This window comes from Ovis canadensis, chromosome 21, assembly GCF_042477335.2.
Source record: "Ovis canadensis isolate MfBH-ARS-UI-01 breed Bighorn chromosome 21, ARS-UI_OviCan_v2, whole genome shotgun sequence".
Classification (NCBI taxonomy): Eukaryota; Metazoa; Chordata; class Mammalia; order Artiodactyla; family Bovidae; genus Ovis; species Ovis canadensis.
The window spans coordinates 59,422,727-59,437,285 of record NC_091265.1 but is presented as its reverse complement, the minus strand read 5'-3'; the positions used below and the strand labels follow the sequence as shown (position 1 = coordinate 59,437,285).

The window sequence follows — 14,559 nt, the reverse complement described above, 5'->3', positions numbered from 1 at the left end:
GCTTGTTAGCCATTCAGTCTGGGGGCATGCTCTGGGGTAATAGGAGCCCCTGCAGTTCCCAAATGGAGTGAAAGAGGCAATGCATGTTCTTCTTGTGCTTCTGATAGCAAAATTGGTGCTCCCACAGTTTCAGAACATTCCATGTAAGTTTTACAGAAAAGTTGGGAGGGATATGCTTTGCTTTTCTATCCCAGAGAACAATCTCTGGGAAGCTGTCTCTCCTCCTCTTCTCTTTGGGGCATTAGTGTTAATATCGAAGGTGCAGATGGTGCTCGGCAGGGGCTGGGAATGCATGTGAAGGTGTCGCCCTTTTGGCTTGCTGATCTTTCACTCAGCGTGAGAATTCAGTATGGATGCAGTTATCACAGATGCAGGCACATGAGCAAAGTGAGCTCTCCAACAAGTTGTCAGTCCATGTGTAGACACACCAGCCATGGTAGGTGTCTAGGATTTGAGCAGTGTAAGAAATCTCGACCTGACTTTGAAAATACTCCAAGGTCAGAATAGCCTCTTACTGAACTGGGATGAAATTGAGAAGATCAGAGCAAACAGTGCACCTGGCTTCACTTATCCTGGTTTGAGGCTGCCTTTGGCTCATGCTCAGTGTCCTGCCTTTTTCCACTCACATGCAAGTAGCCCTTTCCCTGCCTGAGTGTTTCCCTTGCAGACTCTAAGTGGGAGGACAGCCTGGTAGGGAAGAGTATCCCACCAACGCAGCAAAACAATCCACCTCCAGCTGAGGGACCCGCGGAGCTGGGAACCAGTGGCTTCTTTGGGTTTCTGACGTAAGACGGACTTCTCTCCTGCCATTAAACTAAGCCCCATTGAATCTCTCAGGGAAAGTAGACTAGAAAAGAAAGCAGATTACCCTTATAAATCTCTATTTAGTGCAGAACAAATGATGGAAATGAGATAGGGCTTTAGGGTCCTAACTAACCTACCCCACCCTGATGAGCCCAGCATTGAATCTGATATCCCAAATGTTACTTGGACAACAACCATTCTTATTGTGTTTGGGTTATTTAGTTGATTTCATTACTAAAATAGTTCCATTCTTCTCTCTGAACCTAGGCTCTGTCTTCAGAGTCCTTTTTGCAGAGTACAAAACAAATCCCTTCATCTGTCTAGAGCTCAGCCATCCCATTGCTATTGTTCTTTGCTTATACTTCCAGAGTATAATTTAACTTGGGTACCTTTTCAAATGCTGTTTCAGACTTGAATTTCCAGTCAGTGGTCTCAGAGCCAAAATGCCCGAGCTAGTGATAGAGCCCTAATGGGACCTGGGAGACGGGAACCGGACCTCTGGAGTCTCAACCTGCTCCGCTCTCCTTCTGCAGCTCTCTCTTCCCGTTTAGGTATTTCTTCAGAAAGAGCAGCCAGTGAGCCTCCTAAGTGCAGCAGTGAGAGGGGCAGTGACCCTTCCCACTCCACTCTCTGCTTATGACGTTCCTGTCATGGAGAACGAAAGCCCCAGACTCCCTGAGTCCTCTTGTGGGTTTGTCCTTTCATTTGCCTCTTTACAAAGGAGTGTCCTCACCCAATTTAAATCACTAAGAATGTAAGTTTCTAAAATGCTCTAGTCTGAGAATTTTACTGCCCAGTGGGCCAGTTGGGTCTTTCATCTCTGGCACTTTGATTTCTAATGACAATAAATTATTTCTGAAGACTTAATGACTGAATTTTAGTGGGGGTAGAGAGAGAGCAAACTCTTTTCTCAAGATATAGGGATCCACTTGTTGACAGAACACTTTGGGTAGGTGGAGTCTGTACTTGACCTCAACTCTTCAACTCTCCTGGCCGGGTTAGAGAATGGGGTCTCGCAAGACTCCATGTCCTGAGCCCTGCTGCCCCTCAAGAAATCATGTCTTGTCAGTTCACCCCATTTGGCCCCAAAATACAGTCTCTTCGTAGATAAATTCTTCTCATCTAGCTACTCCTTTGGCTTTTGACAGTAATGCAGACCAGTTTACTGGATTAACTTGAAGTCAGTGTAGGTTAGAGGCATTTTTTAGCTGTAGAGATGACCAGTATTAGAATAGGCCACTTTGTAAGGTAATGAGCGCTTGTTACTCCTACTCTTTGAACAGAGCTGATTATCTGTCATGCTGGAAGTGTCTCATGGTAAATGGAAAAGTTAGGGCTGGACTGCTAAAGGGGTCTCTTGGAGACCCCTTGTTCTGATACCTTTCCTTTAGGTGAGGAGGACAGATAAGGTGGGCCACTGAAGGGCCTGGGACCTGAGGGGAGAAGGACTGAAGGGGAAGTCACTCTGCGTGAGGACTGGAGGACTAGGGACAAGTTGTGTTTACAGCCTTTGCCCTCCTGTCCCAAACACAGCCTGCTTTACAAATCTGTCCAGAGGCTCAGCTCCAGAGTCTGGAGATCTGAGTAGTGCCATTCTGACTTCCAGGCTTACAATGAACCCTTGGCAACGTCACTTTCCTTTCTGGTTCTTATTTTCTCATCTGGAAAATCAAAGGGTAGGATTTGATGAGCTCTCAAGTGCCTTCCAGCTCTGGCTGTCTGTGTGGTTGGCTCTGCTTCTCTGAGCAGGTCAGTGAGACTATAGCCCTGGGGTGTGCAGGGCCAGAGTTAGCACTGGCTTCCTTCTGATTTCTCCCCTGCCCCAGCCCCTGTGGCTCTCGCTGATGAGGGGTCTTTTTCTAACTTGCCACATTCTCGCCCCAGGTATAATTTAGCACCATGCATGAACAGCAGATTTGGGTTCCAGATCAGCCCTGCCATGAACTAGCTGTGTGACCTTCAGTAAATTTCCTTCTTTGAACCTTAGTTGCCTCCACCTGCAACACCAGAGCCAGGGCTGGACTAAATGATTGGATCTGCTGGGGTTGATGGCTTCAGGCTCTTCCAAGTGTCGGGTCCCTGTTATTCCAGGAACTAGGGGGAACCCCACCCTGTAGATGACCCCCAGAATGAGAAATCATCCGCTTGACAGTGAAAGTGAAGCTCTGAAACGAACTTAGAACCCCCTGCCCCACTCTCCTCTGGCTCTGCCATGAAGCACCTCTCAGGGTATCCCCACTGATATCATCAGTGAGATGCTATCACCTCCCTTGGCCGTAAGAATCTCCTCTCCACCCTTACCTTTGCAGTGGGTAAAAGAGATAGGCAGGGCTGGGTTTAATCACTTTAAGGTTGGGCTGGCAAAGCCCTAAACAGAAGTGTCCTGCCTGAGGTCACACAGCAAAGAAGAGAATCCAGGTGGCCACAACTCAGCCCAGTCCAGAGCCCTCTCTCTGCAAGCGTATACACACTGCCCCCTCTGCCAGGTCCTGGCCTCTCTACACCTCACTTCCCCAGCACTGGGCCACAGGCAGCCCTAGGAGAGCTGGAAAGCAGAAACCACTCTCTGAGGACCACACCTCAGAGAAGAGCAGGATCTCCCAGGTGGTTTTGCTGTGAGGCTTCGGGCAGAAGAGAGGCAGGCCTGAAAGCTGATCTCCAAGAAGGCGTGGCTCCAGGATGATGGCGAATAAATACTCGGAGAGCCAGCACCGTCTGGAGACCAGCAGGAGGCAAGAGGAGCCATTCACCAATCCATTCAGAAGCGGTGAGCTCACTAAGGCAGCAAGAGCCCCGGGAGGGCCTGGGGGCTATAGCTAAGGGTCCTGCAGGCCCAGATGGGGCAGGTGGAGGGAGGCAGAGGTTTGTGCTCCAGATGGTGGAGGAGATTCCTGGGGAGAATCACTGCAGTGGGCTGACACGCGAGTCACTCTGGGACAGCTGCTCACACTCACACCCATCCAGAGAGGATGAGTACACACATACATGCATATACACATACACCCAAAGGCACACACGAGGAAAAGACAGCCCCTAAGGCATGCCTCACCACAGTCAGACAGACCAGCCTAGCCCCGGCTCATTCACCCAGAGGCTGCAGCATGTAAAAAGCTCCTCCCCCACACCTGCACACCCACATAGAAACATCTATCCACCCTCTGTGTTTCAGATGCCCATGGCGTCCCCCCAAATCCTGCTCCTCTGCCTGCTGCTCCTGGCGGTCACTGAAGGCCAGAGGCGACAGGCCGCCATCCCAGGCTGCTACTTGCACCGTAAGTGACTCTGGGAGCAGAGAGCGGGGTGGGGGCAAAGAGCGGATGGATCGGACCAAGCCGGGGCAAGCAGCACCCTTGAGGGACCCAGTGAGGCTCAGGTGGCAGGTGCTGGGCAAGCCTTCGCCAAGGCACCATCTACCACTCCCCTGTCTCCTAGCCTTCAACGTGACGGTGCGAAGTGACCGCCAAGGCACCTGCCAGGGCTCCCATGTGGCACAGGCCTGTGTGGGCCACTGCGAGTCCAGCGCCTTCCCTTCCCGGTACTCCGTGCTGGTGGCCAGTGGTTATCGACATAACATCACCTCCGTGTCTCAGTGCTGTACCATCAGCGGCCTGAGGAAGGTGAGGGGGCTGAGCTCGGCAGTGGCTCGTTGGGGTTGCGGAGACAGAGAAGGCAGGGACCTAAGATGGCCTAAGAAAGGAGCTTGGAGCAGACGCCCACCTCTCCCACAGGTGAAGGTGCAGCTGCGCTGTGGGGGGAGCCGGAAGGAGGAGCTGGAGGTCTTCACGGCCAGGGCCTGCCAGTGTGACATGTGCCGCCTCTCTCGCTACTAGCCCTTCCTCCCCGCTTCCCCGCCCCCTGGTCACAGGGTTTAGCGTCGGAGTGTAGCCCACGTATCCTGAACCTCAGTAAAGATGACAGGTCCAACCCTCTGAAAAGAGGGGGGTTTCTGCCTCTTCCCCACCTCTGCCTAGCTTCCGAGCCAGTCCTTCATCAGTTCACCTCCCCCGTGTCCCTACCCCTAAATAAAGCAAGCAGATCGTGAGTTTCTCTCTTTATTAAATCTACCCCCAGCCATGGAAAGGGGAACAGACCACAGTTACTGTGACCACCCCCCTTGTCCCAGGACACAGGGAATCTTCTGCCTATGCCCTTACCCCTCCCCCTGCCCAATAAATAAAAAGGGGACAAGGATGTACAGGGCCAGGGAGGAGAGGGGAGGAGAGTGCCCCGGGCCCAGGATAATGTCTGTGTTGCAGGGGAGCTGGGGGAGAATAAATAGACCATGGATCCCATGGTGGGGTGAGGAAGGACCTCGCGCTGGCACAAGGTGGGGCAGGCGAGGGGCTGCGTCCCCTTGCCCTAGGCTGGGAGAGGGGGGTGGGAACCTGCCTGCAGTCTGGAGCCCAGCTTTGTGGGGCAGGGCAGTCCCCGATGGCCACTTCCTGATCAAGCGCACCCTGGTCCAGTCCTGCCAGGAGAGCCTGAGAATTCTGTTGCCAGGACCACCATCTCTCCTCTCCCCCCAGAGGAAACTGCCCACGCTGGGCCAGGCAGGGAGCCCTCCAAGCCCCCACTGGCAAGGCCAGGAGCAGGTGTGTACCTCTCTAGGCCCCTGGGCAGGAGGGAGGGTGGAGGGACTGATAGCTCTGGGTTTAGCTCCTCCCCTTCTGGGGATCTTTAGCTCTGACCTCCACCGGTGACCTGGGGTGTAAGCCGCTGGAGCGGGGCCTCTTTGGCCCCCTGGGTCCCCTGTAACCGGCGTAGCCGTAGCTCCTCCAGGCCTTGCCACAGCTCCTGACGTTCCCGGGCCTTCTGCTGCTCCCTGGGGAGAGAGGGAGAGGCAGTTCCCTTCCTGGAGCTCCAGCTGCAATCTAACTCCCTCACCACCACCCCACCTGCAAAGAGACTCAGTGGGAATCTTCCACTTGGGGAGAAAACACCGAGGAGAGACGGGTCCCAGCCCATGGTCATGGAGTAGATGGATCAGCCTGGCCCTGAGAGGCCCCGCCTGAAGGGCTGTTATGTTGTTTAGTTGCTAAGTCATGTCCAACTCTTTTGTGACCCCATGGACTATAGCGCACCAGGCTTCCCTATGCATGGGATTTTCCAGGCAAGAATACTGGAATGGGTAGCTGTTTCCTCCTCCAGGGGATCTGTCTGACCCAGGGATCAAACCTGCATCTCCTGCATTGGCAGGCAGATTCTTTACCACTGAGCCACCAGTAACCTCCATACTAGGAGGAAGTACTTGGGAGGATAATTGGAGGATGCAGTGGAAAGCTGGGCACAGATGGCCCAGCATGTGACAAAACCATAGGGAGAGACTTTAAACATCTGACCAGATGGGATATGGGTTATCCTTTTAGGTTCCCTCCAACCCTTAGGAGCTGGTCCTTTTCCTGCGTTTCTCCCCTCTCCCTCCACGCCCAGCCTCTCAGCACTCACTGCTGCTTTTCCAGCTTGTAGGAGGCCGTGAGCTCATCAAACAGCTTCCCATTCATCTCCATGAAGGTCTTGAGCACATTGTAGATCAGAGACACAATGGTTCTTGGCAGGGACAAGGACGAGGTGAGAGATGAGAGCAATTTCAGTTGGGTCCCACCTCCCACTCCAGCATTCTGCCTATCTCTGTGTCCCAAACACAGCTTGCAGCCCTGAACACCACAAGCACTACCCTTCTCCTTCCCCTTTCACCACCCCTCCACCACCTTCAGATGCCTTCCCTGATCCTCTCCAGCCAGGAGTAACCCCAGTTCTGGACTGGCTGGCCCTGCCCCAGCCTCTGTGGATCAGGTCAAAGCCTGGCCACTCACTGATTCCAGTGCTCCTTGGAGACTTGGTAGAGGGTCCCAAACACAGCAGGCAGCACAGTGTGGCAATTGTCCTCAATGAGGCTCAGGATATACTCATTGTTCCAGAAATACAGAGCCCGCTCTGCAACCTGGGGCAGCGAGATGGCAGAGTAAGCGCCTCAGTGGCTTCCCTGCAGGTGCCTGTCCTGGAATCAGACCCAGCCCCAGACCCAGGGCACGCTGTCCTCCTTATACCCCATCTTCAGGGTTCATCTGACCAACATGGTGAGGTGCAAAGAACACTGGATTTGGAGTCAAGTGAATCCTGGCTCCACTACACACTGGCCACATGGCTTTGGGAAAGGCAATTTACCCCTCAGCCTCAGTTTTCAAATCTGTAAATTGGGGCTAATAATAGCTACCTCCATATGGCTGTTATAAGAATTATATGAGGTATTTAGTAAACTGAAGTGCCAGAGTCACTGTGAGGAAAAATTGACAACCACCAGGTTACGGCTTATAAAAACGAAAGTCTGCACACACATGTAGGAGAACACTGGTTACATCCAGCCTGGATGGAGTGGGGAAGCCTTGCTGGTCTCTGTGAGGCCAATGAAATTTAAGGCCACTAAGAAAGGGGGAAAGTGAAGACAACCATCCATCCCATTCATGGACACTTGGTAAACATCCATTTCAGGTTACCAGATGTGCTTATGCTACCATCTCTTCAGTTCTCCTCTCCACCCAGGCGGCCCATTCTACAGATAAGGAAGCTTAATCCAACTCAGAGTGGTGAAGTGATTTGCTCAAATCTCCTCAGCCACTGGGAGGTCTCCTGACCCTGAGTTCAGCATCTCCACATTATCAGACCCAGGAAGGTCCAGAGGAGAAACTGAGGGCAGAGGAAGCTGTGTGAGGTCAACCTGCCAACCTTCCAGTCCATACCCTGGCTCTCACCCCACCTGTCCCCACCTGTACCTGGAAGTGGGGGCTGGACACACAGCGGGCCACCTGCTTGAAGAGGGGCTCCTGGATCTTCACGAACTGCGAGGGCTCGATAACATCCAGAATCTCCTCCATCTCCCCCAGAAACATCACCTGGGGTGGGGGCAGGGACACAGGGGCGACGGTTCCCATCTCCCCCGACATACACCCAACTGCCTTCGGGAAGCCAAGCCTTCCCAGCCTCCCTGCAGTGGACACCAGAGCCCTCCTTCATACCTCTTTCTGGGTACAGGTTTTTGGCCAGTATTTGAGCAGCCCCCGGATCACCTGTGGGAGTTGAGGCAGAAAGGAGTCAGGCCTGCCAGGACACCAGGTTGCCTCCCCCACCAGAGGTACTTGAGGGCTTCCCTGGTGGCTCAGTGGTAAAGAATCCACCTGCAATGCAGGAGACGCACAAGACGTGGGTTCAATCCCTGGGTTGGGAAGATCCCTTGGAGGAGGGCACGACAACCCACTCCAGTATTCTTGCCTGGAGAATCCCAAGCACAGAGAAGCCTGGCGGGCTACAGTCTATAGGGCCACAAAGAGTCGGACAAGACTGAAGCAATTTAACACACACACCAGAGGTACTCACATGCTCTGTCAGGGTTGCATCTTTCTCCAGGAACTGCACCACACAGTATGCCAGCTGTAAGGGAGCGGGGGTAGGGTGGTGGAGGGGTAGGCAGAGAGAAGGAGGACAGGGGTCAGGAGAGGACACCAGATATTTGCTCATTTACTCTTCACTCATTCACCAAGCATTTACGGACCACCTAGGAGATACCAGGCACCGTGTTTGATGTGTAGGGACACAATAATGACCCTACAGGGGAAATATTCAGCAAACCAATCCTTATAAATTTTATAAAAGGTTCCATAACCACAATCTGTATCATGATCTACGGGAATATAGAAAGAGGAGAGCCTAAGCCTGCCCAGAGCAAGTTAAGAGGGAGGGGGCTGGGAAGCCTTCAGAGAGCTGATGTCTAAGACCGGCCTGAAAGGATCGTGGGGATTCTCTAAGGTAGACGGAAGAGAATTAGTCAAGAAAAAGGTGAGAGAGGATCCCATGAGTTCATGTTTTCAAGTGCCTGGAGTCAGAGTGTCAGGCTAACCCTGCCAGTCGGTGGCTGCCCTGACCCTCAGGCCCTCTCCACTGTGGCCGGGCCAGGCCTGGGCCTCACCTGGGCATGGAAGACAGACAGCGACTTGACAGAGTGCAGGGGGATCAGGACTCGAACCAGGAACTGCTTGTGCTCTGTCTTCAGGGGCAAGGCAAAGCCATTGATGATGCTGAGGAGGGGACACAAGAGATGCAGAGGGCTGGGGTGACTGGGCCTCCGTCCCTCCTCCCAGAGTCCTCCAGATGCTCCAGCTGAGGCCCAGAGAGAGTCACCTTCCTAAGATCTCCAGCAGCTCAGCAACGCCATTGAAATGCTCGAATTCATAGATGAACCTTTGAGAGGAAGAGAAGGATGCACAAGAGTTCAAGGCAATTGGAGCAGGCCCAACCCTCCTCTCAACCACCTTGCCTACCCACCCCAGCCCTGCATATTAACCCAGAGGCTGTGCTCTCTTCCCCAAACACCAAACCAGGCCCACTGAGATCCACACCCACTTCTGTATCACCCTCTCAGCCCAGCCACCACCGCTACTCTGGGTCCCTGCTCAAACCTCTCTTCTGTGAAGCATTGTCTGCCAGACCTTAACTCTCATTACCTGGTCCCATCCAGTCTACAGGCACTCAGCCTGAATCCTTCACTCTTCATGCCAATCAACCGAAAGAATGACAGAGTGTCTATTCTGGGCTACGTATTTCTCAAAACTATCCCAAGAGGTAGAGCTTATTAGATTCATTACACAAATGAAGAAATCAGGGCTCAGCAGCTCAGTCAAACTTGCCCTAAAATTAATAAGCAAGGGATCTAATACCCTGAGCTCCTGGAGGACAGGGATCATTCCTCACCTATTTCGTAGCTAATAACAATAAGAGCTAAGGTTTCAGAGTTCTAGCCTTCGTCCAGGAGCTATAGGGAGCGAAGGCATTGCCTCATTTCATCTTGACAACTCTGTGTTAGTATAGTTATCATTCCCATTCTAGAGACGAGGAAGCTAGGAAAAAGCTTAAATATTTTGCCCAAATTCACCCAAATAGTTGAACCAAACTCAAACACAGGCCATCGAGCTCGAGAGCCAGTCTCAACTAAAAGGCCATATGGGCCTCTGATGCCAAGTAGGCATTGGTGCTCAATACATATTTACAGAAAGAATCCCTTTTTTGGGGTCCTATGGCCTGGTACAACAAAGATCAAAAGATTTAGATCCTAGACCCCCTGAACTGACCTAGTCCCTGAAAACCATTTCATCTCTCAGCCTGTATTTTCTCATCTGTAAATCGGAAATAAATACCTTTCTCTGTTGATCTCACAGGATTTGTATAAGCAGTACTACTGGTAGCAGTACATGCTGCCAAGAAAAAACTCAATAAGCCATAGTTCTACAGGGTCCCCTAGCCCAGAAGCCTTTGCCTCTGTCTTCTTCCTACAGCTCTCCCCACTCCCTCCAGAGGTTTCAGCAGGGCAGGCAGCAGGCACCCACCGGAGGAAGATATGGCTGCACTGTTTGCGGATGTAGGCCCGGAGCCCCAGGAACTTGCCGTAGACCCGGTGCAAGATGGTCTTGAGGTACTCACGCTCCCGGGGGTCCTCACTATCAAACAGCTCCAGGAGCTGTGGGAGCCGGGATCAGGGGTTAGGAAAGAGACCAAGCCAGGCTACTCCCATCCTATCCCCATGCCCCCACAGAGAGCCTGCCCCTGCCCCATGATACCACCCAGCCTGGGTTCCCCACTTCACCATCAAGACAAACTTTTGATCCACATATCTCTTGGCCACAGAGGGCTGGAAGTCTGGGCTCTCCAAGAAACGCAGGAAAAACTCATATACCAGCTGGAGGAGGGGACAGACGACACGGTGAGTTCAGGAACTGCCTCCCCCTTCATCCTGCCCTGTGGCCCTCAGCCAACAGTCCAGGATCTCAGGAGACCCTCTACCCCCTCCTCGGGTCTCTTCTGAAACTCATATCCCTGTCTTCCCCAGTCCTCCTACCTGAAGATGTGGCCATGAAGGCTCAAGATTGGGCTCATCCTCTTCAGGGTCAAATTCAGGGTTCTCACTGGGCGGCAGCGTCCGAAAGATATTCACTGAGATCTGAGGGGCAGGTCAGGGTTCTTTAAGGAAGAACCCTCTGAGGCAGAAGCTAGGACATCCCTCATCCAAAGTCTAACGGGCCTCAGTACCTGCCTCAGCAAGCAGTTCCCTCCTTTGCAATCACTGCCTGAACATCTAGTTCATGGAAGACCTGGGCTTGCAGTTGGGGACTGAGGGGCAGATGAGACACATCCCCACCCTCTAGCAGGTGCAGTCCAGCAGGGAAGACGAGATGGAAAATGGTAAGGTCGATGGACCTTCTAAGCAGCGGAAGGGAGATTTCTAGTTTGAATACTGAGAGAGGCTTCATGGAAGAAGCAGCAGATGAGCCAGGCCATGGCACAAGGAAGGCACACCAGGCCTCAGGAGAGCGCAAGCAAAAGGGCAGGGTGGGACAAGTCCAGGAGGCACTGAGGGACCTACACTGGCCGGGTGCTGGGCAGGAGTGGGGCTGGGAGACGGGTCAGGTGGGAGACACGGGCCCTAAGGCCAAGCCAAAGGGCATGGGTTTATTCTCTGCCCGGGAGCTCCGCGGGCAGGCAGTAGGGTTCCCATGCGCACCAAGGTGCTCACCATGCGGATGATGTCTGGGTAGACAGGCTCAATTAGGACCCCCCGGGTGCTCCCCACGCACTCCACCAGCTCATTGAGTGCCGCCCGCTTCACCTCCTTCCCCTTCAGGTCGGCCACACAGTCCAAGAAGTCAAACATCACCCCACACTGGGCCAGCTTCCGGCTCAGCAGTTCATGCAGCTCAGAGGCTGGCACATCTGGGGAGGGAGGAGGGGTCTGAGCCTGGGCCCCAGCTGCTGCAGCTCTGGGCAGGGGTGAGCCTTCCTAATCCCTAGGGCAGGCTTCTCTGCCCCCATGCCCCATGCTTCTGGGCCATCTCCCACTCCTTGCAGAAAGTAAACCACTTCAGTCCCATCCTCCATTCTTGTGAGGTAAAGGAGCTTCATCTCTTCATCCTAACTGAGGCCCAGAGAACACGACGGCCTGATTGGAAAGCATGGTTACAGACCCTGGACACCTGGGCCTTCCACAGGTGCCCCCAACAGCCATGGCCTCCCTCTCCTAGGTAGCACTCTGTTCTAAGAGCCAGAAGTGGGGAGAAGAGCCAGGACTAGGAGTCTCTCGGGTGCCCTCTGCCTCAGCTAGTGGGGCCCTGTACCCAGAGGTGGGGGGACAACACCACAATTGCAGGGAGCCATGCTGAGCACCTGCTCCAGGACCCTGGCAGCAGCCAGGCTGCTTGTGGCTTCCTGGAACCCAGGCTGTAGGCCCCACCCTTAGCCCCGGTCTGCCCCCCAGGGTGGCACCACCTCCAGATGCCCCACCTCCAAGGATGACAGGCCAGTCAGGCCATGCGTCAGCACAGAGAGCGAGAGGGCTGGGGGGTGGGGGTCAGCTCAGGTGGTGGAGTCCCTTGCTCGGAAGGGGCCATCCAGACTCCGTCGGATCACAGCTGCCAGCTGCTTCTCACTCCCCCACCCCCAAGGCTCGCTGGCCCACTCCAGGACTCAGGTCCCCTCACGGCCAGCAGCCGGGCTCACCTTTGAGCAGGGGCAGTGGAGTGAGTTCTTGCTGGTTGCTCTGATAGCGGAACTGAGAGGAGCTGTGGGACCGCCGGGGCCGGGCCCTGCGGAGGGAACGGCGGGAGAAGCCGTCCACCTTGTCGGGTGGGGGCACAGGGGACAGCCCCGGGGAAGAGGGGCTGGTGGGGGTACTCGCTGGGGGCAGCTTCGTCTCCATGGCGGCTAGGCGGTGGGTCAAGCCTTCAGAGCCCCTGAGGTTCCCTCTGGGGCTGCAGGATGCTTTATGAGGCTGGGTTGACTAACTTGGGCCCATCCTGTGCGCTGCGGGAGGCGAGGGGGATGGGGTGGGCACAACCACAGTCCTGGGCCCCCCCCAGGACCTTTGGCAACTGCCCAGTCCTGGGGGGCAAGCACAGTAGACAGGAGGATGGCTCAGGTTTCAGGTCCTTCCTGAGGGTCCGAAGAGTCCAGCTAGGGTTCCCAGCCTGGCTCTTTTGAAAAAGAAGTCAGGGCAGAGAGGCCGGCAAGAAAGAGACAGAGAGGCTGTCAGTTCTTTCAGGACAGCCTGTGGGGCTGCCGCTGACAGCCTGTGGGGCTGCCGCTGACAGCCTGTCTTCCTGCCCTCCGACCCTGGCCCAGACCCTAAACGAGGTGCAGGTGCCTCCCTTCTCCCAGACATAAAGGCCCCAGGCTCTAAAACAACCCCCTCAAAATAGGGCCTCTCCCCCAAGCCAGACCCTATCTAGAATGGGGACCTTGGCCCTCATCCCTGGCCCCTAACAGAATGGGGACCCCGTTCCTGCTCCACTAATCAGGGTCACCAGGGACTCTTCCAGGAATGGGGGCCCTATCCCCATGCCACCCCTCTCCTACAACCCGGCGCCCTCCCCAAACTCAGTTTCTCCTTCCTCACCCCCAAATCTCATCTGCCTCCCAATGGGGGCACACTCACTTCTCTGACGCTCAGACTTAGGTCACGGGCCCTCCAGGGGCTGTCTGTGGGGAGGGGAGCAGCTGCTCAGGGCTCCTTCGCAGCGGTCCGGTTCGGGGAGCTGGCGCTGGGCGGCGGCGCTCCTGGGTTCTCTCTCCAGCTCCGGGGGGGCCGGAGCATGCCCCCAACTCAGCCCCGAGTCGGGGCGCGGGCGCCCGGCGGGCTCCGGGCTGGCCGGGGCAGCGCGCAGACCTCTCCTCAAGTCGCGGGATCCGACCCGCGCGGCACCGCGGGAGCCCCGGCTCTGTGCGCACCGGCACCCGCCGCCCAGCTTCTCACGATGACATCAAGTCACCTCCCCCAGTCGGCCCGCACATCCCCGCGGGTTTGGGGGGCGGGGGAGGGGGGCTGCGTCAGGAAGTTCCCGCCGGGGGCAGCTGGGAGATGTAGTCCCTGCACCAATTAAAGCGGCTGCCTGACTGAAGGGGTAATCCCTGCGGGCACCAGGGGGGACAAGACTGAAGCAGAGTGGGACGGGGTCCAACTGGGGCTGGGCTCCTGGGCTCTGGAAGGGAATGTATACGGAGAGAGGAAGACTCAGGAGTCTGCACCAGGAAGCTGGGGGCAAGAGGCCCAATCCTCTGACACACCCAAAGATTTGCCCTGCTCCATCTGTGCCCCAGGCATTCAACCCACAAGGGAATGTCACTTTCACTCCAAACTGGCTGGACACTTTTTAAAACCCCAGTAGAAAATGGCACTGGACTGGTTAATAGTCTGCAGTGAGTCAGTGCCTGCTGGGAGGGGTGTGGTACCCCCCAAGGCTGCTGGGAAATGAAGTCCTTCCTCAGCCTGCAGTCCCCCTCCCCTCCCTTGCTGTCTAAGGTGACATCATGGTCTGGATTTAAAGGGCCAGCCTAGGAGTGGCAAAGCATCAGAGCTGGAGATGCTCCCTGATGCTGCCACACCACCCCAGCAAGCTAGCCTCTCTGGATGGAACTCCCAGCCTCTCTGGGACCTAAGATGTGCTCTTGGGGTCTCTTGTTCAAAACCCTGCTGCAGGGACTCCAAGGCACAGGTGGAATTCCAGGAGTTTGGCATTCCTGCCAAAAGTTCCCGGTTTGTAGTCCTGGGCCCCTTTCCTAGCACCCTGGACCCCAACACCCTTCATTCTCCTGGACTCCATCCCCTACCCTATACTGTGAAATCTCCACCCAGAAGTTCCTCCCAAATGAACAACTAGTCCATGGAGCACCAAGAATGGGCAATGGAACCTGGCGATGAAGTCAGGGAGGGGCTGGGGT

The 14,559-nt window shown here is 55.1% G+C and overlaps 3 protein-coding genes across 5 annotated transcripts in view; 2 read left to right on the top strand and 1 right to left on the bottom strand.

The window, feature by feature from the left end:
- Positions 1 to 1,671, top strand: part of MAJIN (membrane anchored junction protein) — a 45,953-nt gene extending 44,282 nt beyond the window's left edge. For both annotated transcript variants that reach the window (XM_069566549.1, XM_069566550.1), the window contains 2 exons: positions 668 to 785; positions 1,338 to 1,671. In XM_069566549.1, coding sequence (XP_069422650.1) covers positions 668 to 785; positions 1,338 to 1,383 — 164 coding nt within the window. In that variant the 3' untranslated portion in view covers positions 1,384 to 1,671. The remainder of the gene's footprint in view (positions 1 to 667; positions 786 to 1,337) is intronic.
- Positions 1,338 to 4,846, top strand: GPHA2 (glycoprotein hormone subunit alpha 2). Its single transcript, XM_069566551.1, has 4 exons — positions 1,338 to 3,571; positions 3,974 to 4,076; positions 4,237 to 4,421; positions 4,533 to 4,846. Exons 2-4 carry the CDS (start codon positions 3,974 to 3,976, stop codon positions 4,632 to 4,634), a joined length of 390 nt encoding a protein of 129 aa, XP_069422652.1. The 5' UTR covers positions 1,338 to 3,571; the 3' UTR covers positions 4,635 to 4,846.
- Positions 4,844 to 14,001, bottom strand: PPP2R5B (protein phosphatase 2 regulatory subunit B'beta). Of its 2 annotated transcripts, none has more exons than XM_069566544.1 (14): positions 13,277 to 14,001; positions 12,343 to 12,815; positions 11,363 to 11,559; positions 10,688 to 10,789; positions 10,436 to 10,528; positions 10,179 to 10,309; positions 8,977 to 9,036; positions 8,765 to 8,873; positions 8,176 to 8,229; positions 7,818 to 7,868; positions 7,575 to 7,694; positions 6,618 to 6,745; positions 6,250 to 6,351; positions 4,844 to 5,626 (listed from the first exon to the last, which is right to left on the bottom strand). In XM_069566544.1, exons 2-14 carry the CDS (start codon positions 12,539 to 12,541, stop codon positions 5,482 to 5,484), a joined length of 1,491 nt encoding a protein of 496 aa, XP_069422645.1. In that variant the 5' UTR covers positions 12,542 to 12,815; positions 13,277 to 14,001; the 3' UTR covers positions 4,844 to 5,481. The 2 variants fall into 2 exon arrangements, with proteins under 2 accessions (XP_069422645.1, XP_069422646.1); XM_069566545.1 differs by having other exon boundaries at positions 12,343 to 12,428; positions 13,277 to 13,636.
- Positions 14,002 to 14,559: the final 558 nt, after the last annotated feature.